Below are 27,882 nucleotides of genomic sequence, written 5' to 3' on the forward strand. Positions count from 1 at the left end.
ATATAAACAGCCGTTGATCTTTTTTTAATTTAATATTTTTATAAAACAGATTTTAGAAGTATATCATAATAATTCAATATTTTAAAAATATATAACATTGTTTTTTATAATCAAAATACATATTTCTCACGGTTTTTGTGTAATAGCCTTTAGAAATACTAATTAATAATATTATTTTTATGCATTTTTTAAGGATATGCTAAACTGATTAAAAACTGATTAGAAATCCTGAGTTACAAATCAAAGATATTTTGTACATATATGGCAGTAGTTTTAGATGTATAAAAAGATTTGTTAATTGATAAGTTTAAGCTGTTATCTAAATATAGCTTATAACTTCAATGTAAGGTACATATTCGTAATCATATGTACATACATATATATATTATATAATTGCTATTACACTATTATTATATAATATTATATAATGTATGTATAATATTATATAATGTATGTATAATAATATATATGTATGTATATGATGATCTTAATTTTATAGACGATATAATGTTGCATAAAAGCATCTATAAAAGTGAAGGAATATTGGGAAGGAAGTTTGTGCTTTAGCATAATACTTATGTGTTCATTGGTACTAATTCATGTGATTGTTGTCCATTTGAACTAGTATTAGATCCAATTTGAGCTAATGCTGACTGACGCCACTTTCCATTCTCTCCATTTAAATTCTTGTCCTCACAGATACAAAGAAACAGTGTATCTATTACAGTCTGTAATAAAACATGAAATGATAAATATGTATAAGATTCATGTAATCTATTCATATAAACAATCTTTATAATATACCTCATAAAGAGAAATAATACAATGAGCAATAAAAAATGCAAAAACACAGATAACGAAAATTGGTGCTGCATAAAAATGTAATCTGGGATCCTGTTTCATAAATAGCAATCCAACACTCCCCGTTACAGCAGTGACAAAACATTTACCCAAAAATAGAATAAAATCTCCTATTCCATTAATTACCGCAATTTGTAAAGCATTACTAACAAGAGCTGTAAATGCCTACAAAAGTAGAAGAATGTAAATTATTGTATTTTCTACAGCATTACTTTTATAAACTTCTAGCAGATGAAAATAAATTATAACATACGATTTTAGCTGCATTGCAAAAGTGTGTTCCTTCAATGGCAACTACAGTATATGCGTTATGATTCATATATCGAATAAATTTTTCTAAGCAATAAAAACAGCATATGCAGCATTTTAAACCACACTGTGCACATGGAGATGTTTCTTTGCTTTTCTCGAATCTGTGAAATATTTATATTACAAATTTTTATATTTCATACATCTTATAGACTCATCTATGTTTATTAGTAAAACATACTTAGCATAAAGATATGTCAAGATCAAACGAGGTAACTTAAAAAGTGTTATTAAAAATGAACCACAAGCTACAGAACCTAAGTGATAACTAACTAAATTTCCCATAGCAGAGCATACTGGGGATGTACTAGCGTCTTTGCCTCTGAAATAATAAATATATATATCATATAAATATGTATATTCTACTTTATTTATATGCACAAGACGATTGTTCTTATAATATTACCTGAAATACCAGTGAGCTACAGCTCCTGATATCACCATATCTTGGCAAGAAATAATGAATTCAGATGTCCATATTAATCCTATGATATACACCCACCACATATATTTTACCCAAGTTGGGTCTACATATTCCACAAGTGTGAAAGCTAAAACACTTCAATGGTAATAACAAGTGCTAAATTAAAAAAGGGACATATTAGATATGTTAGTATAGACTTACTTTTAAATGAGTCAAGAGAAAAGTCAAATTTCCTTTCTTCAACATATGCACTTTTTTCTCTAATTAGACTAAAATTTAGAGGATCAAATATATGATTTTTATACATCTGTACAGATTTTGTTCCAGGATAATCTATAATTTTTGCATTGTTATATAAATATTACTTCTATTTTGAGATTATGCAACACAGACAAATTAAAATACTTACTGGCTGTTGCAAGGCAAAGAATTACAGTTACCCAAAATGCAAAAAATAATATCAGAGCAGTAAATGTTAATAAGGGTTGAAAAAATAAACCTGGTAATTCTGCCAAACATTTAGCACTTTCTTTGAATAATGCTGTCATAAATCCAATACGTTTACTTAATATGCTTAAAAGTAATAATAAAATGACCTAAAATATATGAAAATTTATAAGAGAAACAAATGTTTTAATCAATCAAAAAAGTAATAGTTAATGATAATTACTTACAGTTATTATTGTTGCAATAATAGAAAAAGCTAGAAACGCTCTTTCATTTCTAACAGATTCTTCTAAAAGCTGATTTGGATTAGTTTTATCCAAAGTTCTTTTAATTTCTATATATGTCCACCATAATAATACACTTCCAGCTATACAATCAAATATATGAATTATATTCTATTGAATAACAGTTTAAATAATCATATTTTTTAACACCTTTTTGTATTTCAATAATTTACCTATAGTAGTTACACTGACAAGAATCATCACAATCCATGTTACAATACTTGCTAATAAATGAAATATGGCAATCATAAAGAGAGATAAAACTGAAATGAAACATTTCATTTAATTATTTTTATAGAACATATAGAATTAACAATGAATATAATAAATTTCATACCAAAAGCTAAGAAGGATAAAGACAAAATCTCTCTCCATGTTTTATACAAATCTCCTAAAATTTGTTCAATAATATCCCAAGAATTAATAAGGCCATATAAATTTGCAATTATAGTTTCTCCCAGATCTTTAGGAATACAACGATTAAGAACTGGTATACTATTATACACTGGTAACCCAGGACAAGAACCAGTTTTATTTTTTCTATTTCCATTACTACAAGCACTTAGATCATTTCCTGGCTTGTCATGACAAAGTTGAGATCCTGTTTCTTTATAAAATGTACATACATCATTCATTGTTGTCATATTTCGATCTGGACACTTCTTTACACAAATTTTTAAGGATTGTGTAACATTATGTATATCCAAAAAGAATAGAAATCTAAAATAATCAATTTCGTGAGACTTTATATTCTTTTACCTATATTTTATTTGTAAAAATGATAATTTTTATATTAATACTAACGGTTTATCGCTAGTATCTTGTCCAGATAATTCCATACTACCAAATTTTGGGTTATTTTTCATACCACAAGTGTTTCCAAAGCTATCATATCCATTAATAAGTCGTAAAGGGTTACCATAAACAAGAGCAAAAGCTGCTATTAAGATCTGTAATATAATATCACCATTAATAAATAGTACATTTGTATACAAAAATTATACATATCGTTATGTAAAAGATGTTTAATAACATTTTTAACTCCATATACTTTTTAAGATAAAATTTAATGATAAATTCATTTACATACCATAAGAAACCAAAATACTATAAAGCAACAAAGCCAGAAAATATCTGTGCATCCTCGCACACGTGTCGGCTCAGGCCGTTGTTCATCATCCTCATCTCCTGAACAGCAAGACATCTTTTATAAAACTTATTGTTACAAATAAATTGTTACAAATTACAAAATAAGGTACTTAAATACTATGTTAAAAACACTTGAGTTGTCTTCGATTTCAGAACTACTCCCTCCATTGGATTACCTTGAAGTTGTCTTCAGTTATGAACACATTATAATGTAAAGTAACAATTTTATTTAATCATATTTTTTACATAATTTTACATTATTTAGAATAATTTCAAACAAGAGTAAAATTATTAAATTAATCAAGTTTATATTGACTAACATTCGCCAAAATGCAATGATAAACATAAAGATGCAGGGTACTTTGTTTCAATATACGACTTTGCATTTTGTGTGAAGTAGACTGTCGTCTCCAAGGTAACAACAAAATACTACGTCACATGGATTACTACAATGGAGATTGTAGCAACAGCTTATTTCTTCATTCATACATATATGTGGTCTAACTAGATTCAGTGCGAGACGTTACATAGTCCAATAATAAAAAAATTCAACTTTTTAATTGTTAGGTGTAAACATTTTCTTCTCAGCAAATTAAAGCATTTATCAATAAATATGATAATTGATATTATAATCTATTACCTAGAATTAGAAATATAACCTACATAATTAGGTAAGTACCGCCTTACCGACATACAATTTTGAAATTAAAATATACCTTACAATAAAATATATAAAACGTCGAATCAATCAAATTAAACCATACTTTTATTACTGATTATTTGTTTGTTTAATTTTTGAGATAATAACTAATGTACTATTTCTTTGATCTTATGTTTCCAAAAATTAATGATTGTATAGTAGATGATTAGGTTTCTAAATTTTTATAATTATAGTGATGGAGGAAGATAGTGGTAAAAGAATGAGAGGCAGAACTCGTGGTAGAGCACGTGGTAGAACACGAGGGAGGGCTAGAGGAAGGTCTAAAAAACAAGTAAAGGTAAATCTGAATGTTCTTTTAGTTTTAAATTTTTGATTAATTTATTTCTTTAATTTATCTCTTTATTTTTTTAATGTCTATCCTACTTAGCTGATGTTATTATTTCATTGTATATATATTTCAAATAGGTCATTGAAAGTGATGAAGAAGATACTCCTCAACAAGTAGAAGAAGCTCCAACAGAAGTTGTTGGAACAGAATTAGAAGAACATGAAGCTCCACCAACACAGCAGCTTCCTTTGGAGCAACAGTTTGACTTGGAAGCTGATATATCACAATTGGAAGCTCCAACTTTTACAACTATCAATAGAGGACCGCCTGAACCAATGCTACGTTTAAGATGGGATCACAGAGTAAATCTCATTGGAGAAAAAGTGTTAAATCCTATGATACATTGTTGTGATAAGTGTTTGAAACCAATTCTTATTTATGGACGCATGGTGAGAGTTTCTTTTATGAGGAAAAGATATTATAACAAATATATATTTATATACATATAAATCAAACCTAATAAATTTTTAATAGTTAATATCTAAGTCATAAAAGCTTAAAAAATAAACATAGTATATCTTTAGAATAGACTAAATCATTATAAAATCAACTGACTTAAGTGTTATAGTTATATTTCTTAATTTAATATTCATAAATTTTTATGCTTATATTTTTGTTTCAGATACCTTGCAAACATGTATTTTGCTTATCTTGTGCCAAAAGGGAAGATAAAGTTTGTCCTCGTTGTATGGAAAAGGTTTCTAGAGTGGAACAAACTGGTTTGGGTACTGTGTTTATGTGTACACATGGAGGAACTAGATATGGAAATGCAGGTTGTAGAAGAACATACCTTAGTCAAAGAGATTTACAGGTAATTTCTCTTTATTTTTCAATTTTCCAATTTTTATTAATTTATTTTGATCATATAGATGTATCAATTTGTACATAGGCTCATATAAATCATCGACATATATCAGCTCCACCACAGCAAGTTCAAGGAATGCAAGTTGATCCTCCTCAATATGTGCATTCTAAATCAGAGATAGAATCTCAATTAACAAAAGTTTCGTCGGTTGCTATGCAGAATACCCGCATAAAATCAGTGCAATCACATATGGTTCAACCCATAATGGGAAACGATCCTAGAGTGAATTCAATGGTCAATCAAACTCCAGTGGAGCATAGACAACAACATAGACCACAGGCATTAATATCAATGCAGAATTATTCTCAAAATCCTGCACCTCCACTGCCAAATAATGCTCCATTAAGAACAAATCTTATAACTGTACCTATTCAAGATACAGCTATGACAACACATGACATACACACGCAACAAAGTCATCATTATTATCCTCCTCCACCTCCACAAGTTAATTATGGAGGATATAATGTGCCACCACCTGTTTCTCAAACACAATATTATCCGCAACCACAGCATCCTGCTCAAGTATCTTATGTGCCACCACCACCACAACAACAACAGCAATATGTATCTTCTACACCAAATTCAATAAGGCCATCTCCAACAGGATATATACAAGATCCATCATATGGTCCACCACCTCCACAACAACAAGCTCCGCCACCACAAACACAATGGTCACAGCATCAACAACAATTTTATAGGTAAAAAAAGTATATGTCTTTGTTGTAAAGACTTGTATGATATAAATTGTGATAAAATTATTATGACAGTTAAAAGTAGTTCAAAATATTGAAAATGTGCTGCCACCATTAGAAAATATTCGGAATATTTTATACTTTTCAAGAACTATAATTGCAACATTCAATGACAAAGATTATATATTATAATAGCAATAAAGTTCTTTTCATCCTATAGATATATTTATTTATTTCCCGCTTTTAAACTTATAGTTTGAGAAAGAGGATTTGTAACAAAGAATGAGATACTTTTTTTATGTAATATGAAAACAGTTTATACTTATTATTTATATACAATTAACAAATTAGGAGTAATGTAAATTAAATAATAAGATATTAATATTTCAAATAAGTATTTCTATTATGTATTGAATATCTAGTGTTAATTGTTATAATTTTATCCTACAAGCAGTATAGGAAAATAGGAAATATGTATTTTTTTAGTAAAATTTAATATTGTACAGACTGTAACGATTTTAACATATGTACAAAACTCATTATATATAACATGTACATATATATAATGTGTAATTATTATATTAGACTCTTATAATGTATTTAATGAAATTAACAAATATTCATTTGTTCATACACTCCATTCTGGCCTTTCGCTTTTTAATTCTAGTAATATTTATAATAAATATTAATTGACTAAAAATCTTATAATAAAAGTACTTAAAAATTTTTTTATCAGTAATCTTTAAGTGGAAGGCCAAAATATGAATAACATACATTCTTAAGGGATAGTTTTGAACCATACATGAAAATAGTTTTTAATCTTACTCCGTCACACATGTATTAATGTATCTATCTATGTATAATTACTGCATCATTATAGTGTCTTGATCCCTTCACGTTTTACATCACTCCTGGTATTTACAACCTATTGATATATCAAATATTATCCACATTGCTATACATTTATACGAACTACTTTCCATTCACCTTTTCATACATATATATAATTTTAAACAATTACTTTTAAACTATAATAATCAATATTTAACAATTGTTTAAAAATATCAATAGATGGCGAAAAAAATTGCAACATGTGTTTGTGGCACAATAGTTGATTGTTGCATTGTTTTAAGTAAAGAAAGAATGTTACGTGTGAAAATATAAATCAGATATAAAATGAAAATAATGTTTGTGTTACAATGTAATTAAATGAATATATTTTAAATACCTGTACCTAATAAGCAGTAAGAATTATGTTAACTACATTTGAGCTATATAGGACAAGATTAGTAGAATAAATTAATAAAATACACAATGAACATAAATAATATAAATTTATGTGTATACAAGCAATACATGTGTATTAATCAAAATATACATGTATTTTATAATTTAGATAAAATCTTTAATATACCTATATTAGGTATTTAGGTACAGATATAAATATAATTATTGCTTGAAGTAATATGAAAATAATTTATTGAAGTTAAATTTGTTCTCTGTGTCCTAAAATAATTGCCTTAAAATCTACAGAAATAATGCATTTGATACTCATCTCTTCATTTTTCATGATGTAAAAAGTTAGCATTTTATCCTACAATTTTTGTTAAAGTATGACTTTAAAATAAGCTGAAAATGTTTGTGTTTTATAATCGTCATCTCATTTCAACATCTATATGTATTGTACATTAACATTTTACACTATACAGAATATTTAATTGTAATCCTGATTGTATAAAATATTTCCTAAAACATGTTGATAAAGTAATAACCTTTTCCAAATTTAAATCTGTCTCTAGTAAAATTATTTTACATTACACTGGAAACCAGTCTATTTTCATTCATTGTTATTAGTAATGTATCTTTACCTTCCAGCTATTACTGAATAATATTAACGACGGAACATTGCTGCACTTATACAGTATTTCAGGACCTTCAACATATTTGTTAAAAAAATTTTAATTATTTATCTTTTACCGACAATACTCAGTTACATAAATAGAGTTTATAGTTTCTTAGTAACAAAGAACGCGATTTTCTTGGAAAATATCATCACAAACTAGAAAGATCGGCTTTCCTATATTTCTTGTTAAGAATCTTCTAAAGACTATATAATGTACAATCTGCAATATGGCATTATGGTTAATATATATAAATTTATTTACCGTATAAAATGCCATTTTGTATGTGGTGATATCAAAGAACAAGTCAACTCGGCGTTTATATGTTTAAAAACAGATTTAAGGTTGGATACACAAATTAATTAAAAGTTATAAACGCCAAGGCACAGCTTGAATATTACATATTGTTCTTTGAATTTACCAATAGACATTAAGAAATAAATGCTTTTTCGATGTGGCTGTATAATTACAAATTAGAAAGATCTGAAAGTACTTTCTTTGCTGTTCTTTTCTTTTTTATAATCGCGCTTTGCTTACATATGTATATTACTAAAAATTACTATCTCACGAAACATTGCCATATTATCAATATTGTTGCATATTATTAATATTTTCTTTAGAAGTTTCTTAAAATACTTATGCATGTATTTGAAATCAGTCTATTTGATGTGATCACGTATTAGTAGAAGTATGATTATGTATGTTAACACTAACTTGAGGAATGAGAGGAGATGCAAGTGGCTTGGGTGTAGCAGTATCAGGAATTGGGATTGAAACTGCAGGAGGTACTGGAGAATGTTTTTTAGCTCTTTCTTGTTGCCATGGTTTTGCATGATCCTTGCTCAATCTTTCACTCAAGGCTTTTAATGCTATTTGCCTGAAAATTATTATCAATTATAAACCTACAAATATTATTGTTTCAAAATTAACTTTAAGATTGTTACTGAACTAACTGCTCTTCTTTTTTACTTTATTATATGCATATTTTTTAATAAACGCAAAAGAATGTCAAACCTTCTTCTTTCACTATCATGTGGATCGATACCAGGAAGATTTATAATGAGACCAGGTGGGGCATTGGACATGTCAAATCTTCTAACTACTTTTCTACAAATTCCAACTCGTACAAAAAAGCCATGTACCGTGTTACTCACAACTGCTATTGGTGGTTGTAAGACATTTGGAAAGAAACTATAATCAAATTCATATGCATAAGATTAAGAATATTCTATCTAATTTCATGTTTTTCAATAACATTAAAATAAAATTTACCTTGCAAATGTGAAATTATCTGCCATATCACCACGTGTGCCATTGTTATGTTTTTGATAGAATCTAAGATATATCCACGATATTAATAAACCACTAAGAAACATAGTTGGATGAGTGCCTTCTAATAATCCAAAAAGCCATAATATCACTCCCATAACCCATACCATTAATGGTATATTCCTATTCGTAATCTTTCCAATTGGTGTTTTAACTAAAATATGATCTGGCATTATTTGTTTTACAGCTACTGCAACACCTACAAACAAAGATAAATAACATTAATTATGTCTCAAGTTAATGCAAGTAATTTTCTTTAATTAATTTCTATATATTTCATGTATTTAATATTATCTAAAACTATAATACTATACTGAAAAAATATAACAAAATATATTATACATCTATACATATATATGTGTATATATACACATATTACATGACATGTGTTCGATGACAACAAAAGGCTATTCATAAAGAATATACCTGCGATATATCCAGTTAGTCCATGAATGTGTATATCAAATAGCAGATCCGGATCGTTGGTGCACATATAAAGGAATAAATAAAATAAAGCAGATAATACAGCGACGCCAAAATTAACGATAGCAAAGAAAGTCATCATTTCCATCGCGCCCCATAGTGGTTCGATCAATTTGCCACAAAGACCTACTGTCACAATATCCACGCATACTTCCCAGAAATGTATCTCAAGGAAACAGAAGGTGAATGCAGTCCAAATCCAAAAAACTGGAGGCAGTAGGTAACCTGGTGTTACGCTCAATACACGTACCGTTTCCGTGGAGAAAGAAAGGCAATAGGAAAACAGAACGACTATGCATATGAATTTAACACTAGTACTGGTGTTTCCTAAAAGGGCAGCAAATTGTTGCCTCAGATAGGGGATATTTCTACCCAGGCCCTTTATTGCTGCCATTTCTATTAGGCAGCTCTCTTAACCTCTTTGAATCACGGAGCCACTTGCACTATGACCTGACGTTTGTTGCATGTGGATTAAACACATTGACTTCCTCCTTCACACGTTTACCAATGTAGTATGTATGAATTATAATTTCTCTATTTGGTAAATGTAAAAAAGCAAATATATATTTCAAACGTTTCTAATAAGAGTAATTGTGTATTTCTTTATAATAATAATGATATATACTACAATAAATGAAATATACTTGACATTATTACTTGTAAAAGATAATTGTATATGATCTTGCATATTAACAGTCTCTAATATTATTTTATAATATTTATGCTTGTGTTTTGTTTTACATCGATTTGTAATTGATGTTCGACATTTTTTAACATTTTTTGGGAAATTTATATGGATTGTTTTTATATAACAAAAATTGATTATTACAAAATTAAAAAATAACTATGTGTGAAATTTATTGTGTTCTAAATGATTATTCTGTAAACGTTCATAAATGTTAGAACGTACATCGTACAGGTAATCGAAGACATTTTAATAGAAGAGGATTTTAATATGTAAATTGTGTATAGTATAATTGAGGATAGTAATATGTAAAAATCATTGCAACATGTGTTTTCAAATACTAACAAGAAGTAGATAACGTTGATTAATAAATGCCTGGAGTTTGTCCACGTTGTAATCGCGAGGTTTACTTCGCAGAAGAGAAATTAGCTCTTGGAAAAGTTTGGCATACGTTTTGTTTCTCTTGTCGTTAGTATCGTAAATTTCTATTAAAAAATTTAATCTAAGTCAATTAGTCTTCCTCTTGTAATGTTTTCTTTCATTATTCGATCATAAATCCAAGATTATTTAAATTTGACTTTCAATGCTCCATAGGTAATTGTCGAAAATTACTGAATAGTTGTAACGTCGTGACGCATCTCGGAGAATTATTTTGCAAGAATTGTTACGTTCGCCTGTCTTTGTCAACTGCGAATCATGAAATCAAAAAAGTACAGCACTTGCCTGCAACCTTAACAATTTCGGCAAAGGAATCATTAAATTACCAGTGTTATGACACAGAAAATTCAATCGGTAACGCGTCACTAAATAGAAATCAACATTATCAATCTGACAAGCATAGACTTCGCGGTGGAGGTAGCGAAGCCGAGGAGACAAACGTTTACTTTGACAAAGAGAAAAAGCATTTCTTAGAAAACGAGTGTGCAAATCTAGGTGTTGTTAATTCAATGACAACAATTTGCGACCCTTCACCCAGTCCTAACGCAATTACTACGTGGTACAATCGTCAACATTCTAAGTTCCGCAGGTTTAAATTTATTCTTGATACATACATATTTCCGCTTTTTCTGGTCATACCTAGTTTCAAGCAAAAATGCCTTGTTAATGATGCTCTTATTAAAATAGTACGTTGTCTCTGGAGTCGCAGAAGAATAACGATATCGCGAAAGATTGTCGATTTGAAGCGCAGAAACAAGAAACAGATCAATCTGAACCAAAGATTTTGTTTAGTAATAATGAAGTCAACATTACAGAGGCTCAATTAAGGTATATCGAATTTTCTGAATTTTCCTTACTCCTATTCTTCCAGATTTTTGTAAGCTATTTCTGAAGAAATGTTTAGCCCTAAGTGCAAAAATAATTGGATATATTAGACTAGCATTTACGTTGAATTTGTATTTACAACTTTTCACCGGAAATAGCATCCGTCGGTAAGATATCGGTAGTTTCAAATTCTTTAATGGTTGCTTAACAGTATAGTTGCCACGTTGCGTCATTAATTTCAAATTTCTATTTTTATTTCTGTATTTTTATCTAAAAACATCAGTGCAGTGACAACTTGTCAAAATAAGGCTTTCTAAGCGTAGATATTTCCAGCATAGATAAAACTCAAGTGACCACTATCAACCGGAATAATAAAATTAACAAATACGACCCCGTGTACGAATTTAGTGACATTAGCGTCATTATTCCGTCAAGACGAAAATTTGCGTATCCGCCGGTACCACCGCCTCGCAGTCCGCTGCCTTCCCGACGACGAGTCTCGTTCCATGACGTCGTCTTCGGAAATATGCGCGAAAACCACCAGAATTGTATCACGAAAATGCAGGATGCTCATCATAGGCTCCGTTACAATAACGATAATAGACAGGAATATAATAATACTTACGATATTTGGCAAGCGGACGATTCGGTTGGTAAAAATGACGGCGGATACGAAAATGTTAACGTAAATCATACCGAAGATAGTGGCAGAATACATTTTGAAAAAAGCGCGTCAGAGTGCGACGAAGAAGATACGATAAGCAAATGCAATGACATCGAGAAGAATCGTGGGCAAGATCGTTGCGTCAAAGGCAATTCAGAGTCGCGCACATACAGAATAATGAACGAAAAAGACGATGCATCGTCGAAAGAAGACATGATGACGTACGCTCATCAAAGTGGCCCGAACTCATCACTTGATGAAAACGAACGAATGCGGGGAGGATGCGGTGGACCGTGCGGAACTCGCCTTAGACCTTCGTGTGGAACAACAAAAGTTGAAACTGTTTGTCTTTGCAGAAGTAAATATACTGAGATCCAAGCATGATAGACTCCCGCTTAACTGTCCTTATAGGGCCGAATAGTTAGTTAATCCGAAAATATATACCAATTATCACATACACCATAAGATAAACAATTATGTATCTACACTGTCTATTATTTATAAAAGGTATTTCTAGACAATGTGGATAACGGAATATGTTAATTATTTTCATTTTAGTAAAAATCTGATTAAAACGGGACTTGATAACCGGGAATCTACTATAGTACATAAAAACAATTTATCTATAAAGAAAACTAGTCAGAATTGTAATTTTTATGTTTCAGGAGATCCATCAGAACAATGTCGCACAGCTGTAACGTCCTGTACAACCTGCTCATCCAATGTTCAACCAGTTATTGAGAGACGTTGTTGTTGTTCATCATCGCTTGAACGGCCAATTTGCAAGAAACCGATTTTTAGATGTCGTCAACCGTGCACTGTAGAATCTCAAAGTTGTGGTGGAGGTGGATGTTGTGGAGGAGGATGTCGTGGTGGTTGTGGAAAACCTGGACAAATGTGTTTACCTGCGAAATCTTGCGTGGTACCACCTTGTCGTCCGTGTTCACCTTGTTCTCCACCACGATCGTGTCCTCAAGTAATTTGTTGTTGTGGTCCAAAAAGTGGAAATTGTTGTGGAAATGGAGGTAGCACATGCTGCTGCCGGTAAGAACATTTCAATATTGCCGCTTTATATTATTTTATGGCGCCTTACTAGTGACATTTCTTTATCTATGAAGGTCAAAAAGTCCAATATGTCGAGTAAGAACCAGAAGGTGTTGTAGCACCGATAGAGCAGAACCCATTGACCTAGGATGTTGCCGACCGAAAACTGCATGCGACTGTTTTGGCGGAGGTCTTGATTGTCAGCGCTGTGGCCGAAAAGTGTATCAAGCTGAAATGCAGGTAATTTTGCATTATTTTGATCAATTAATAGTTTTCTATTAATTGACATTGAAACGCGTGAACGTTGCCCGTTCAAGATTGTGTCTGGTATACCGTTCCATAATACGTGCTTCAGCTGCTATTGCTGCAGAAAACCCTTGGAACCCTTAACGTATCAGGAGAATTGTGGGGAAATTTATTGCAAACGTTAGTTATTCTGATCTTTATAATCTTGTATATTCTTCTTTATAGTTATTAGTTAGCAAACGATCGATTTTATGTTGCTATTTAGAATGTTACGTTCGAAATTTCGGACCTCAAGGATACGGATATGGTGTGGGTCCAGGTACATTACAAACTCCCATGTAGAGTTATTATACAAGATTAATAAATGTCATTGATTGAAAACTTTAGCTATAGATAATTTAAGAATGACAATTTTTAGTTAATAGTTTATAAAGAGTGTGTTTTCTTATAAACATATATACATATATATATATATATATATATATATATATATATATATATATATATATATATATATATATATATATATATATATATAGTTCCTGATTTTGAACGTATATTGAAAATACACGTGTACACGTGTACATAAAAAAAAAGGATATATGGTTTAATGAAAGAGTGTCACCTTCGTTCCATTCAAGTTTGAAACATCTCGAAATTTCCGAAATTATAGTTTTTTTTTTAAATATACCTTAGTACTTCAAACGAATATCGCCAGAAAATACATGCAATAATAAAAATGCTAGTAGACTATCACAAATTATTTACTTATTTGCATATTTAAATATTCTGATATCTAATTAAAAATGAAATATGGTGTACGGATTAATACACGTGAAATTATATAATTTCTATACACGTGTATCTGTGAAAGTCAGTACACGGATGCATGTACAGATATTACGATCCGTATACCTAAACCCATATACCCGTGTATTGAGAAATACACGGATTAAAACGCGGAGATATTAACTACATGTGTACACGTATATTTTAGGTACACGTGAAATCGAGATCTCTAATATATAATAAATAATAAATAATAAATAAATAAATAAATAAACAAACAAATAAATATATATATTTATTTATAAATATAATTATAATTATAATTTACAAAACAATTTACATTACTTTACTTCTCTAATATTTATCTAAATTACAAGTCAAAATGGATTGCTATGTTATACAAGGATCCTGAAAAACATTAGGAAACTTGTCATAACCAGTAAGTTTGTAACAATAATAAAAGGATTTAAGTTAATATAAAATAAAGAATATGAAGATTGCGACCAGAAAAGAAAATCAGAAGTAAAGAAACTTAATCGTAAGAGTACTGTGGCAAAGTCGATGTCTTTCGTTAGAACAAAAGGCGTCAGAGAAAGCACGAATAATATCTCGAGTTCCACGCAGCTATTTCAAGAATAATACGAGTGTATCCACGGATTGGCGAAAGTATGAAGCAGGATAAGCAGAATGGTTACTTCTTCGTGAAAAATAGAAACACACAAGGAAGATCATACACTTCGTAAAACTGGGAAGAAAGAGAAATAAGACGATTTGACGGGTAGTTTTATTGATAAAAATAAAAAAGAGATATGTAGGAAGAAAGCAAGGAACAGAGTTGGATTCTGTAAAAATGCAGTGAACGAAGGAAAAGAAAAGATACGAGAGAGAAAGGGAAAAAGAGAATGGGAAAGAGAAAAAGATGAAGGAAGAAAGAGAGTGAGTGGTTGGTTTATTGAGTCTCTCCTCTTAGTGGATTGCAGAACGCGGAACGTACGCGGCACTGCTGGCTAGAGGGGCGTTTATATAGCTTTCAAGCGCAGGAGCTTAATCTAATTTCAAATATAAATCTGTTCTCTCTCCCCGTTTTCCTTCTCTTTCTCTTTCCGCCTTCGTTTCCTTCCTTCGACCGACCCCCATCCATATAGCAGCGTGCTCGCCGGCTTATATTATCCAGCTGGCTACGAATAATCTCTTTCGCTTTACCTATTAACGTTACGAGACACGCCGATTTACTCGACTTTGGTGAATTATTAGCCAGAAAGTGGAACACGCCTCGTCTGTTGCGATAAGCACATATGCAGTTTATTAAAATATTTAGTTTTACTTAATGTACAGTTATGAAAACTAATAGATGTATTAACAAACATTTTAGACTTCGCTAAGTTTTAGTTTCATTTCATCGAGAATTTATTAATGTTGTAAATATATGATGTTCAAGCAGAAATTGTTAAATATCAAAAATGAACTTTTTATTAATGATATATATTCTAAATGATTAATTTCAGCAATATATACGGAGATAATGACAATGTAATAAGGCAATGTAATAAGACAATGTATACGATAATAAGAAACGAGAGATCTTAGATATCTTCCAAAATTGTTAAAACATTGTTTGCTTGTAATGGTAAAGATCACAGTAGTATTCATGTTAAATCGGGAAAGGAGCGTATAGAATTATATGAAAAACGAGCCAAGTATTTTCGCGTTGTAAAGGAAAATTCGCCTAAGGCTGAAGCTTTTTCATACACGATGCAGTAACGTGGATGCACCTGTGGTCAGGAAATCGAGAAAATATCTCCTCGGTTCGGCGATCGGCTCGCTCAGTCTTTTGCGCGCGCCGCTGACTCCGAACGGTATGAAAATCAATTATTTCGTTAATTCGTGCGTTACATTGGCTGTCACGGAACCATCACTGTGAACGACAGCGGCCCAAGGCACTATTTTTCAATTCCCAATGTCGCCCTACCTTTTCGAACGTATTTCCGTCTGATACGTTCGCGTCATTTTACGGCCTTAACTCTGTGTCCGGGATAAGTAGTAGGTATGTTTTATATTATAAGAATGAATACTACACGTATGATCAAGTACAACCATTACAATGAAATCGTCTAAGATCGACAGAACTATTGAAACATTCGATAAATATCTGTTAATACACTGCTCTGAATGAATGAACGAATTAATTTTTAGAAATAGAAAATGATTGAGTATTTAATGTATTATAAATTTTAGTTGTCGCTAGATCTTTTTAATTGTATTGAAATATTGGATACACCATTATTATGTAGTAAATATAAAGCTATTTAATTACATGTTATTTCAATTGCATTTATTGCAGAAAGTCCAGAATAAATCTATGATAGTTTATGAATTTTATAAACCTGATATTTTAGATTTTACATTTATGATATCTGGATGTATCTAGCGAATTTTGAGAGGAGCACGGGAGAATGAACGCGACAATCGAGGGTAGTATCCCATGACGTGGATGTCACGCGAAATTCTGGTACGTTAAAATTAATATCTCCCATTTGTCAATGGCCGATACGTTTTCGTTGTACAATGAAAACTGGCTAAAAAGGGGAGCGTACACAAATGTTAGACCCCAAAATGTTCCCTAAACATTGTCACAACACGACTAGGTAACTGGTAAGGGTATTCATTCGAATCACATTAAAATGAATTGTACTTGTAACGTGTTATAAATTGGTTATTTAACGCGAAGCAAGTAGGTAGAAACAATCTTTTACTCTGTCTAACCAACCATAAATTTTCGATCTAATAATAATACAACGGAAGTGTAATAATTTTGATTCGAAATTGTATTTATCTTGGAAATTCATTAATGAAACCTCTTGTTCATCGTAGGGTGATAACGAATAAAAATTATAATAAAAAGACGTTTTATTGCTGCGAGAAATGAATAATTGCTTGTAGGCCATGGAGGGTAATAGTGATTGTATCCTGTGTATCTAATTGGTAGACATGTGGACGCGACCGTGAAGAATCCCCCGCACGCGTTTCAAATGGATCACAGTTTATTCAATATTCTGATTTAGAAAGGGTTCCAAACCGTACTTTCAACCACGTAAGTGTTTTAGTTCCTATAATAATAATCGCTCACAAATACTAGACCATCATAGATCCATCTGAATCAATTACTGAAACTTTGTATTCAAACGAATGCCATAATTATCAATCTTCATATTCTATTCAGTAGTTTGAATAAAAGATGAGAATTAGAATAAAATTCATATGTTACGTCTATAAAATATTAAGAACGGAATGACAAGAAATTTCGTTACATATTTCTACAGGATTTTATGTATGTATATGTTGCAATTAAGATATTTGAAATAAAATGTGAATAAGACAAGTAAAAGTAATACACGTAAGCTATCGAAGGTACTTATCTATTTTAAACTACATATTTTAAATTACATTTTTAACTACATAAAAATGGAGAAGAACATGCCAATAGGTAAATAAACCTATACAAGTTTTACACAAGTCGTTACCGCCTTTTGTTTACAATTCTCCTTAAACTTTCTTAGAATAAATGAAAGTCTTTTCATGAGAATTGGAGTCAAGTTAGATAGTATGCACAAGTAGTTAAGGAACAAGTCACAAGCACGAGACACAGTAATGAAAACGTTAAGAATAACAACGATAGATCGGTAGGGGATTTTTGTTATGGACGAATGTTAGCCAGGCGCGTGTGTGTAGCGTACACATTTAATTTGCATCGTATAAATCGTGTTTCCGGTCGGGCACGCAATGCAAACATGCGTTACGTTTACGCCCTCGGTCCCTCACCGCATTTTCGATCCACCATTTGGGAGGAACAGAGAGAAAAGGAACACCGTGGAGACGCGCGGGCTTTTGCATGCTGCCACGTATTGTAACCCCGGTAATTTATGATTCGATAAATAAATCAGCCACGTTTTATCCGTTCTCTTTCTTCCTCTCTGTTTCTCTTTCTCCCCCTTTCGATCCCTGGCGCCGATTCCTGCGCACACTTGTAAGATGATATTGGGGGTTACGCCCAGTTTACCATTCGCAGACCTTCCTGGGAGAAGCAACCCCCTTTTTTCTCTCGTTTGTACCTAGAACATTTCAATGGTCGCGTTGTACCTGCGACGATCTCTGAACCAGTGGATCTACCCTCGGTTTTATCGCAACATAGTTGTTTCTTTCGACTAGAAGTCAAAATATAATTCCAAGTTAACTCAAAGGTCTGATTCTAATTTTTTATGATTTTGAATGATTTATGAATAGTTTAAAGAAGTTTAGACGGTTTGTGATATATAATATTCTTATGTACACTTCAGTAACGAGGTTTTGTAAAATAGTGAAATAGCTGGAGCATGAGAGCAAATTGTAAGAAAGTGACAAATGAACCGCTAATAATATGAAAAGTTGTAAGATTAACTTTCAAGCAGTATGGTAAATTTTTAGATATTTTTTATGTGTATATGCAAAATGTGGAATAGTTGTGCTGCTCTTGTATGTTTCATGATTGTCCATCGTTAACCGATCATGAATATTCATACCATTATGCATTTGTTTATTGCCCTATGCTTTGGTACACCGTGATGTATGCAAATATTAACAAAACATATTCATTTTATAGTCATCAGCGCGTGCCAAAACGTTATTTGAAAAACATTTTCGCTCGTTGCTCTCTGAAATCGATTGGAAAAGACGAGAATAACGTTTATTCTTTGATAGCTTGGAATTTTATTAATATGTTAGAGGTACGTAATTAATTGATCAGCTAGAATATCGTGCGTATGCTTGCACTGACAGGCAATTGTGGCGAAGAAGCGATCAAAGGCGCGCGTCTCGCGGGTTTCTCTCACATGAGATCGCTTAATCTTCGTTTAATGAAAATTTAGTCGACGATGTATTCGAAGGTTAATTTCCAAAGCGGCAGACATTTACCGAATTACCTTCAGTAATTAATATCGTGCAGACATAAACATGTTGAAGCTCATAACAAACTAAAATAATCGATTTGTCGTTCTTTTCGCATATTTCTAAGTATTCAGTTGAATAAATGAAATACATTTTTAATGTTTGAAATAATTGTGAATAATTCTTTTCTTTTTTTAGATTAACTATTTAATAAACATGTCTATGTTACGTGGGTATAAATTATATTTAATTTATTTATTGATCTTTACGAATTCAAGAGGTCCGATGTCTTATATCTATATTAACATACCTAAAGATATATCTTATAAAAATATATTGCATATCCATTTGCAAGTAAGTTGCTCTTTATTTTAAAAGTTTAATCATTTTCGCTAATAAACCAAGGAGAAATTTATACGTTGAGAGATTATTATCTATTAAAATGAAGATTCGATTTGATTGAAATCAACTCATAGGTAACTTCTTTGGTCCCCAAAAAGTAATACCGCCGTTAATAAAAATTTCTGTTACATTTCACGCAACGTGGTTCGCTTAAGACCGATTCGATTTTGATACCTGCGTTATACTCTGATCGATTTCTCGGAAAGGAGAAATAAATAGGAGAGTAAAACGGCGGTCCAAAATTTACGAGCTGGCCCGGTGTGTTATGGCTCCCGGTGCGGAATCAGGCCGATTTCCCTTGGCGTTTTTATTATTTTCTGATAGCATGTTTACGAGGAAGGATGAATGGAAGCGTACTTTATGAGACAAGTATGGGTTTTAGATTAGGTATAGGTGACGCTTTTGCAAAATATATATGTTACTGTTTACAGAGCCCAGGAATCATTCGTACGCATTAATTGTCAATTTGTGGCGACCGATTGCTTTTTCTTGAATTATCTGAAAATATCGTAAAAAGATCAAATCTTTTGTTAATTTATTATTCCACAAATTGTTTTCCTTAACATATTCAATAGCAAATTAATAAATTTAACAAAAATAGTGGCAACAAATTAAATCGTTTGCGGTATTACAACTCTTGAACCTCTTAATTTCAATATTTACTATATTTATGGTATTATCATTAATAGGTACCTATGTATAATTAAACTGATATGTCTATCAAGTTAAGAATGAGAAATTTTAAAAGTTACCCTAGCATGATACAAGAATGAAAATAATCGAACCAATTAAGTATAGTCGTTCGATAGCTTCAGTTACCAAAATATTCATCGCTCGATTGAAAATTCCTATATCAATCAACGTGCGATTCTTTTTCAGCAATCCGTTTTTGAATCTGGGTTTCGCGTTTTGAAGCGCGGGCCAAGGAAAAAATATGGCTACAAGTTATTAGCGGATCGGTTTTCGAAAAACAAGGAACAACTCGCAACCAGTAGCCCATACGTTGTAGCGGTTCTCGAAACAGAGAAAGAGAAACACGAGGGGGGAGAGAGAAAAAAAAGGGTTTGGAGCGTAGAGATGGAACCGGGGAGAGGGAAGAAAGAGAAACAAAATAAAATCAGAACGGTGTCATATGCGCCTGCTTGCATGATAAATGTAGCGATTTAAAATCGAAATTTCTCTTTTCGTGTGCACGAGCCCCGACGTTTGACTAATGGTCCCGCATTAACTATTGGAGCATTATAGAACGGCACGTTGAAATTTTGAAAAATACATTCGCCCCGACAAGAGATTAATATTTTGTAGCTTTATCTATGCTTCGTTGGGCCGAGTTCTACGCCCGTGTCGGCCGCGTTAATGATAATGATCGCGGGCATCCATCCAACGTTTTTCTCGCCCTTCTCTCGAGCACCCGAAATTTCCGCCGGGGAAAACAACCTAATTGTGGCGAACAACAAGAAACGAAGGAAGTTCTTGGACTAGAGTGAACTGCGATAATTGTGCCTTGTGATCGTGTTTTGATACGTTTAATAGTTTAAAATTGACTGGTCAATTGAATAACTCTTATCGAAACGACTTAAATTTAATTTAATTATTAGTTACCACTTATATTATTAATAACACCATAATAAAATCAGTTTTTTTTATACAGGGTGGTTGGTAACTGGTGGTACAAGCGGAAAGGGGGTGATTCTACGCGAAAAAAGAAGTCGAAAATATAGAATAAAAATTTTTCGTTTGAGGCTTTGTTTTCGAGAAAATCGATTTTGGATTTTCGCTCGGTACGCGTGTACTTTATCACGTCTCGTTATAACGGATCTCACTGTAGATTTTTTAAAAAATTTAAGAAAAAAAAATAAAAAAAATTTTTATTCTATATTTTCGATTTCCTTTTTCACGTAGAATCACCCCCTTTCCGCTTGTACCACCAGTTACCAACTACCCCGTATATTAAAATCAATTATGTACATACTTAGTAACTACCCTATATGTAATATTTCGCTACGAATTTTTGGAATTTTCGCACTTGATAATATTCTAACTGTCTTTTATATCTAACCTTCGAGATAAAAAAATGGCACATTTAATATTTCGTTTCTAAGTCGAAAAATTTTGCATTTGTCGTTAGCTTATAGAGAAACGCGACAAATCGGCTAAAAGAATATGCAACACGTCCTGTAGTACGAAACACGTTGAACGTTCCGAAAGGGAACTCTTTTGGGTGCTCGAGCTCTACTCGACGAAAATAAAGAACAGTATCGAAAGGAGACCACCCGTACAAAAACGAGGCCGGGTTGACACCTAGGGCACCTAACCACCTCGTCTATTGTGCATGGATAGGGGTGGACTTGCCCGATGGACCGTGCTTTACCGAGCGTAAAATATCCCCATTCTTTAACCCGTAATGCTTGTCGGGTTTTCCGCGCATCACTCCTTTATTCTATACAAAGTATAAAACCATGAAAGGTGAGCTGTAGTTGATTCGAAGTCGAAATGAGGGATATATCATGCTTAAGATGGATTATCATAAGGATTGAAGATTCACGTTTCGCGTTTCACGTTTTTTGGCTTTATCTTTGAAATGTAAAATTATAAAACTGTATTTATTCAGAAGAATCACTGGAGTTAAGATACTTTGATCGATATTGTAAAGAGATACGTATGCGGTATTTACGAGGAGACATTTCTATTTATCATAGTTTTTTTAACAATAAGTAACATGAAAATTAGATCAACAAGAATGTTCATTATGTTTCTTGTATGATATATTTGTCAGAACACATATCAACTGTGACCATAACGTAATAATAAGAAAAATAAGATAATACCTATAAATCAATCTATGGATGAAAAGAATGCCAAGGTGACCGGAGGAGACATGTTCTCGACCGCAAGTACGTGAAACCGGTAAAGACGGTTTTAATTGAAACACGAAACATAGGGGTGAACATGAACATGAACGTGGCCAATATTAACTTCTGCCTCTCAATAAAAGGATCGGTATCGAGAATAAGGTATGGCGAGGAGAGGAATGAGAAATTAAAAGAACTGAAAGGTACTGGTGGAACGCGTGGGAGCAACGAGGTGAAGATACTGAATTCTTTTTCGACGAATATTAAAACGAAAGCGAAACAGAAGTTCCGGTATATCTGGCGATGAGAATCGAAGCGGCAGGTTGGGTGACGGATGAAAAGGGACGGGACGAGGCAGATGGAGGCAGAGCGAAGTGCGGATGGAGCCTCCGTGACAGAATGATAATAATCCCTTGAGCGTTTTCTTTCATTTCCCTTTATTATCATATTATTAAAAAAATCTCCGTGAAATGTTATTAAAATCGTTTAAACGTCGCGTGTCATGGGCCACCGCCATTGTCCTTCAATTTAATAATATTAAGCGCGAACTTTCCTGCGAGGGGTTGGAAACGTGGGACGGGTGGACACCCTCTCCCCCGAATTCCGGTCTGCACGGCGATCGTCGTAACGAACCGAGACCCACCACCCTATTATTCCTTTTATTTTTTCGTTATCGACCATTACGCCATTTATCTTTTACCAAGCTGTAGCATCACGACGTTACGCAGCGACGGTTTAAGAAACAACAAACGATGAATTTAGTATTCGACGATTTCAACGAATCGAGTTACTGAATTTAGAATGAATTTTGCGGTTACATAGAAGACAAATAGATTTATCAATCACAAAATGGAAGATGCGAATATTTTTTAGTTGGAAGATTAGATTACGAACAAATAATGAATTTTGAGGCCAAACTAAAGATCGCTTTCCTTGGTAAAGGTTGTCGGAAAATTTCGATGAACCAGGTGCGTACAGGCCAAATCGTTTGCAGAACTGTTGATTGAATGCTGCAAGGATTTCACAGAATACTAGCGGCGCAGTGGCGACGAAGTAGAACGAATCAACGTCATTAGTGGCGACCGATTTCTGTACGATGGATGCGCATCGAGGTGCAACAAGCCAGGTCAGTTGCACATTTATTTCAGACCTAATGACAAATAGATCCTGCCTTTTAGACGTCTGCAGGATTATTTCGCATACGTAGAATTTATCGCTATTTATATCATATTACCTTTGGAATGCAAATGCTAAATGTTTCTAGTATCTATAGATCAAAATTTACAATGAAATTGTAATAAAGGTACAAGATCCTTTTGCATAATAATTTATTAACTAATATTATGAGTTCAATTATGCACGAAGGCTATGAAGATAATTACAATTTCTGTAATCTTGATAACTATTCTTGTAAACAAAGAAGGAGCATAAAATGTAACGAAATTGAAGAAGAAGTAAAAAAGAAACGCTTCGAGAGTCGAGTGCAGATGGAGAGAAGAAGGTAGAAAGAAGGGACGAATTAAAAAAATCAGAGATATATATTAAAAAAAGAAGCTGTGGCTGAGTTCGGCTAAATGGCCGAGACAAGGACCGAAATGTTTCGGGTAGAATGGACTGACGCAACGAAACGAAAGTGGATGACAGATCGTCTCTCTGTTCCGCGAATAGGCATGCGATGATGGATTATGGAGAAGCGACGTACGCCGTTGATTTGTACCTATAGGCACATCGCACCTTTACGTTCGTTCTCTCTGCTGACATTCCTGCAATTGTCCTCAATGGGGTAGTCGGTTTTTTCATGGCTCCGCCTTTAAATGCTTCGCAAATGATCGCCCAATTTTATGGGAAGCTTTTCTCTCTATTCGCGGCACGATCTGTCATACTTCCGCTAACGTGCATTTTCCTTTTTTCTTATTTATAAAATTAAATTTTATTCCAAGTTCGATAATTTTTAAGGAAGTAATTGGACAATTTTATAAAACTTTAAATAAACGCCTAACGCAAGTTATTCGTGAAATATGTACTTTCTGAGATGTTAAGAGCGTCGTCACACGAACACGAGACACAGCCGGGTAGAATAGTCGACGACCGGGAAGAAATAATAAACGATTGTGAAATCGACAAGTCACGTCCCGTCGCACGATCCACGATCACTTTCACAGCGTGATCCTCCCGATCTCCGGATGAATCGAAGGGCCCATCGTGTGTAAGGGGTGCGTGCCTTCGATAAAGGGACGTTATTTTATGCCTCTCTATCCATTCCACTCTGTCTATACCTCTCTCCCTGAAACCCAACAATTAGTCGCCTGCTTATGTCCGTGATTAATGGACATCTACGAGTGCAGCAGGCGTGTTCCAATAGCGGATGAAGAAGAGATGAAGAGAGACGGAGATGAGAGAATTGAGAAAGAGGAAGAGCGATAGAGTTAGTTGCGAATAATGATAATATTCCATTAGATGCTATTATATTCATCACGAGACTTCATACGTGTGCTTCTTGCGCAAATGTATATCCCTTTTATAGCCATATATTTCTTTGAAAAATCTTCTCCTTTTTTTCTCTTTTAGTTAAGGTTCGTTTAAAGTTAAGTTTTATTTCTAGTTAAAAGAGAAATTGCTAAAATTTGTTTATCGAAGAATCATAATAAAATTCTCTTGTAGCAGATGGTCATATCGAAAACGTTTCGATAACAAACTACATTCGTCGTGGCCCTTTTGTAGCAATTTGTTGTATAACTTTGGAGACAAGTGGGAATCGGTGGAAAGGCAAATACGCGTCTGCAATTGCATGCATATGCACGAGACGAGCAGACTAACCAACCAGCCATCCGGGTCGTCACGATTACAAAGAGCACGTCATGAGCTCTGACACTATTGCTATTCTAAGCAAACACGTACTGAACAGTCTTTTACCTTTTCTTTTTTTTCTTTCGTTGCAGCTCTCTTGCATTTACACAGCAAACACACATGTAAGGATAATATTTTGAATGTATAATGAACGGCGTAGCGCATCGCGAGCTGGCACGGAAACCCTGCAAAAAATCAAGCAAGAATGATATTTGCGCGAAGATTCAGTTGGTTTCATGCAGCACAAGTAGAGGTATATTTCTCTGTTTCTGATTTCCCTCTCCTCTAAAATGTGCCTTTCTGATGAGAAATAAATTAACTTTAACAATGAAAGGAAGGCTTTGTTGCGCGAAACAAGTAACGAAATATTAAATTATTTAAGTAAATTATACTATTTAGGATAGGAACGAGGAAGAAAGTTGGAGCAAAATTTCGAATAACAGATACGCTGTAATGCCCCTCCGTCGAGTAATAATATCGAACAATATTTTTCCGCTTATAATATTTTCAATAGTAGACGCGTTAGGATGAAGTTCTTCCGGAGAATTGTATGAACGGAAAATTGCTTTTTACGTGCGTGTTCCTCTGGCTCTTCGTGGTAGAATAGCAATTAATTCTATACCAACGAAAGTGAAGTATAAAATCAGCAAGAAGCGAAAGATATTATGAAATAAATTAGAGATAATAATGGGAAATTCGCAGTATAACGCGTTACGATCGTCGAAACGCTACATCGCAGATTTATTGAAGACACTTAGTTTCTAATAACTTTATTATTTTAATCGAGGTATTTATTAGAGAATACGCATAAGATATAAAAATAATTGTGTATTTTTTTCGTTAATTACCAATCTTTTATTACAGATAATTTTTCTAAAGAAAGTATCAGTTTTCCTCGTTTGAAATACATCATGGAAGAACGTAAATCACGCGGAGCCGACAACTCTATGACAGCTACTTAAAGCTTGCGGTTTCCCATAGGACTATTTGGTCAGATTAGACCCGGTAAGTGTGTTCTAATCCTGTTAAAATGTTTGCCAACAGGAAGGTTTGGGAGCACATTCGAATTGTGCTCCTCTTACACCGATCTACACGATGTTCGTTTATATTTGCACAGCTTGGTCAAACATTGGAGTGTGCCTTTTAGTAACCCCGACGCCTCTGGCAAAAAGAGGGCACACCGTTATGGGGATTATACTAAACGTGCATTCGATGGAATCTATTGTAATCAAGAACTTTTCTGATCGCTAACAACTTTCAATGAAATCTATATTCGTAATTTTGATAACGTCTGAACTTTCCAATTCTGTGAATTTATCGTCCAATTATAAATTTTCTCACACACAAATTTGTAACTGAGAAACACTGCAGTATAAACAGAGATAATTATTAATAATGTTCAGAATAGTGTAATACGATGAAATTATGATATAGTTGAATTATTATTTTCTAATTACAAATTTTATCGCATAAAAACTTTAAGACGAAGAAACACGATGATAGAAACGAAGATAGTCCTTAACAGATGACTTTCAAATCATCGTGCAAACTACCAGTAAATAGTTTCATGTATAACACAGAAAAGCAAATTATTGACAACATTTGGGGTTGCTTATCGAAAAATACTTTATCGCAGGCAAATCTATGTATAATGTACCTCCCTTTATTCCGGCTAAAATCGAAAATATGGAAAATATTAGGCGTTAATTTATACATCAATTTATACATCATAAAGCGCGAGAACGTGCGCGACAGACGTAACAACGAGCGATGTGTCATAATAAAATCCTCGACTTCGTGTCAGGACGTAAGGCGACTGGCATTATGCCGATTCTATTATATGCCATATTATTGTCGGTCGCCCCGAAGAAAATGACTGATGACAGAGAAACTTTTCGTACAAAGCCGAATGGACGTTGGCAACCGTGTGTCGCTCTTTCGTATACGGGAATCATCGGACGACAGAGACAGAGAGGGGAAGAAGAAAAAAAAGAAGAGAAATCGTTTCTACCGGTGTGAAAGAAGAATTGAAAAGGGAAAAGGCAGAAGTGGGCGGCATAATTCGATCGTTTTCCAAAAATGTGGAAAAAACGTAGGGGTTACAAGCGGCAGGCATGCGCGAGGTCGATTTTTTCATCCATTTTTTTTTTCATTTCTTTTTTTTCTCCTCTCCTTTTCAGGAAAAATGGGGTAAACGTTGCTCACACCCAGTCGAGCTCATTGTCGTTGACCTGACTCCACCGCCATTATTAGCCGTTCTATCTACGAACGCAGGATATCCCGCAAATATACCGGACTAACCGAGTCCTGTTACAAATGGTCTAACGACTATCGAAAGTAAGTTCATAGAAATACATCAAACTGTTGTATT

At 33.0% G+C, this 27,882-nt stretch overlaps 4 protein-coding genes across 6 annotated transcripts; 2 read left to right on the forward strand and 2 right to left on the reverse strand.

Moving 5' to 3' along the window:
• Positions 1 to 459: 459 nt before the first annotated feature.
• On the reverse strand, positions 460 to 3,529 carry LOC117211051 (CTL-like protein 1). Its single transcript, XM_033454616.1, has 12 exons — positions 3,416 to 3,529; positions 3,130 to 3,275; positions 2,663 to 3,045; positions 2,499 to 2,588; positions 2,269 to 2,408; positions 2,004 to 2,190; positions 1,796 to 1,927; positions 1,577 to 1,721; positions 1,352 to 1,492; positions 1,115 to 1,274; positions 805 to 1,026; positions 460 to 728 (listed from the first exon to the last, which is right to left on the reverse strand). Exons 1-12 carry the CDS (start codon positions 3,527 to 3,529, stop codon positions 576 to 578), a joined length of 2,013 nt encoding a protein of 670 aa, XP_033310507.1. The 3' UTR covers positions 460 to 575.
• Positions 3,530 to 3,787: 258 nt separating this feature from the next.
• Positions 3,788 to 6,305, forward strand: LOC117211053 (E3 ubiquitin-protein ligase Hakai). The gene is made up of 5 exons (XM_033454618.1): positions 3,788 to 4,145; positions 4,369 to 4,472; positions 4,601 to 4,912; positions 5,146 to 5,334; positions 5,413 to 6,305. Exons 2-5 carry the CDS (start codon positions 4,371 to 4,373, stop codon positions 6,094 to 6,096), a joined length of 1,287 nt encoding a protein of 428 aa, XP_033310509.1. The 5' UTR covers positions 3,788 to 4,145; positions 4,369 to 4,370; the 3' UTR covers positions 6,097 to 6,305.
• Positions 6,306 to 6,559: 254 nt separating this feature from the next.
• Positions 6,560 to 10,288, reverse strand: LOC117211054 (transmembrane protein 115). Its single transcript, XM_033454619.1, has 4 exons — positions 9,743 to 10,288; positions 9,260 to 9,515; positions 9,002 to 9,178; positions 6,560 to 8,864 (listed from the first exon to the last, which is right to left on the reverse strand). Exons 1-4 carry the CDS (start codon positions 10,191 to 10,193, stop codon positions 8,660 to 8,662), a joined length of 1,089 nt encoding a protein of 362 aa, XP_033310510.1. The 5' UTR covers positions 10,194 to 10,288; the 3' UTR covers positions 6,560 to 8,659.
• Positions 10,289 to 10,386: 98 nt separating this feature from the next.
• On the forward strand, positions 10,387 to 27,604 carry LOC117211050. 3 transcript variants are annotated; one of them, XR_004488194.1, is made up of 10 exons: positions 10,387 to 10,952; positions 11,079 to 11,511; positions 11,610 to 11,750; positions 12,081 to 12,769; positions 13,077 to 13,455; positions 13,530 to 13,695; positions 25,604 to 25,764; positions 25,911 to 26,298; positions 26,376 to 26,516; positions 27,148 to 27,604. XR_004488194.1 is itself a non-coding variant. In XM_033454614.1 (8 exons), exons 1-8 carry the CDS (start codon positions 10,856 to 10,858, stop codon positions 14,041 to 14,043), a joined length of 2,091 nt encoding a protein of 696 aa, XP_033310505.1. In that variant the 5' UTR covers positions 10,387 to 10,855; the 3' UTR covers positions 14,044 to 14,082. The 3 variants fall into 3 exon arrangements, 2 of the variants coding, with proteins under 2 accessions (XP_033310505.1, XP_033310506.1); XM_033454614.1 differs by lacking the exons at positions 25,604 to 25,764; positions 25,911 to 26,298; positions 26,376 to 26,516; positions 27,148 to 27,604 and adding exons at positions 13,773 to 13,881; positions 13,967 to 14,082; XM_033454615.1 differs by lacking the exons at positions 25,604 to 25,764; positions 25,911 to 26,298; positions 26,376 to 26,516; positions 27,148 to 27,604 and adding exons at positions 13,773 to 13,881; positions 13,967 to 14,082 and having other exon boundaries at positions 12,477 to 12,769.
• The last annotated feature ends 278 nt before the right edge of the window (positions 27,605 to 27,882 follow it).

The sequence above is a fragment of the Bombus bifarius genome, unplaced genomic scaffold (assembly GCF_011952205.1).
Source record: "Bombus bifarius isolate JDL3187 unplaced genomic scaffold, Bbif_JDL3187 scf7180000008216, whole genome shotgun sequence".
Lineage (NCBI taxonomy): Eukaryota > Metazoa > Arthropoda > Insecta > Hymenoptera > Apidae > Bombus > Bombus bifarius.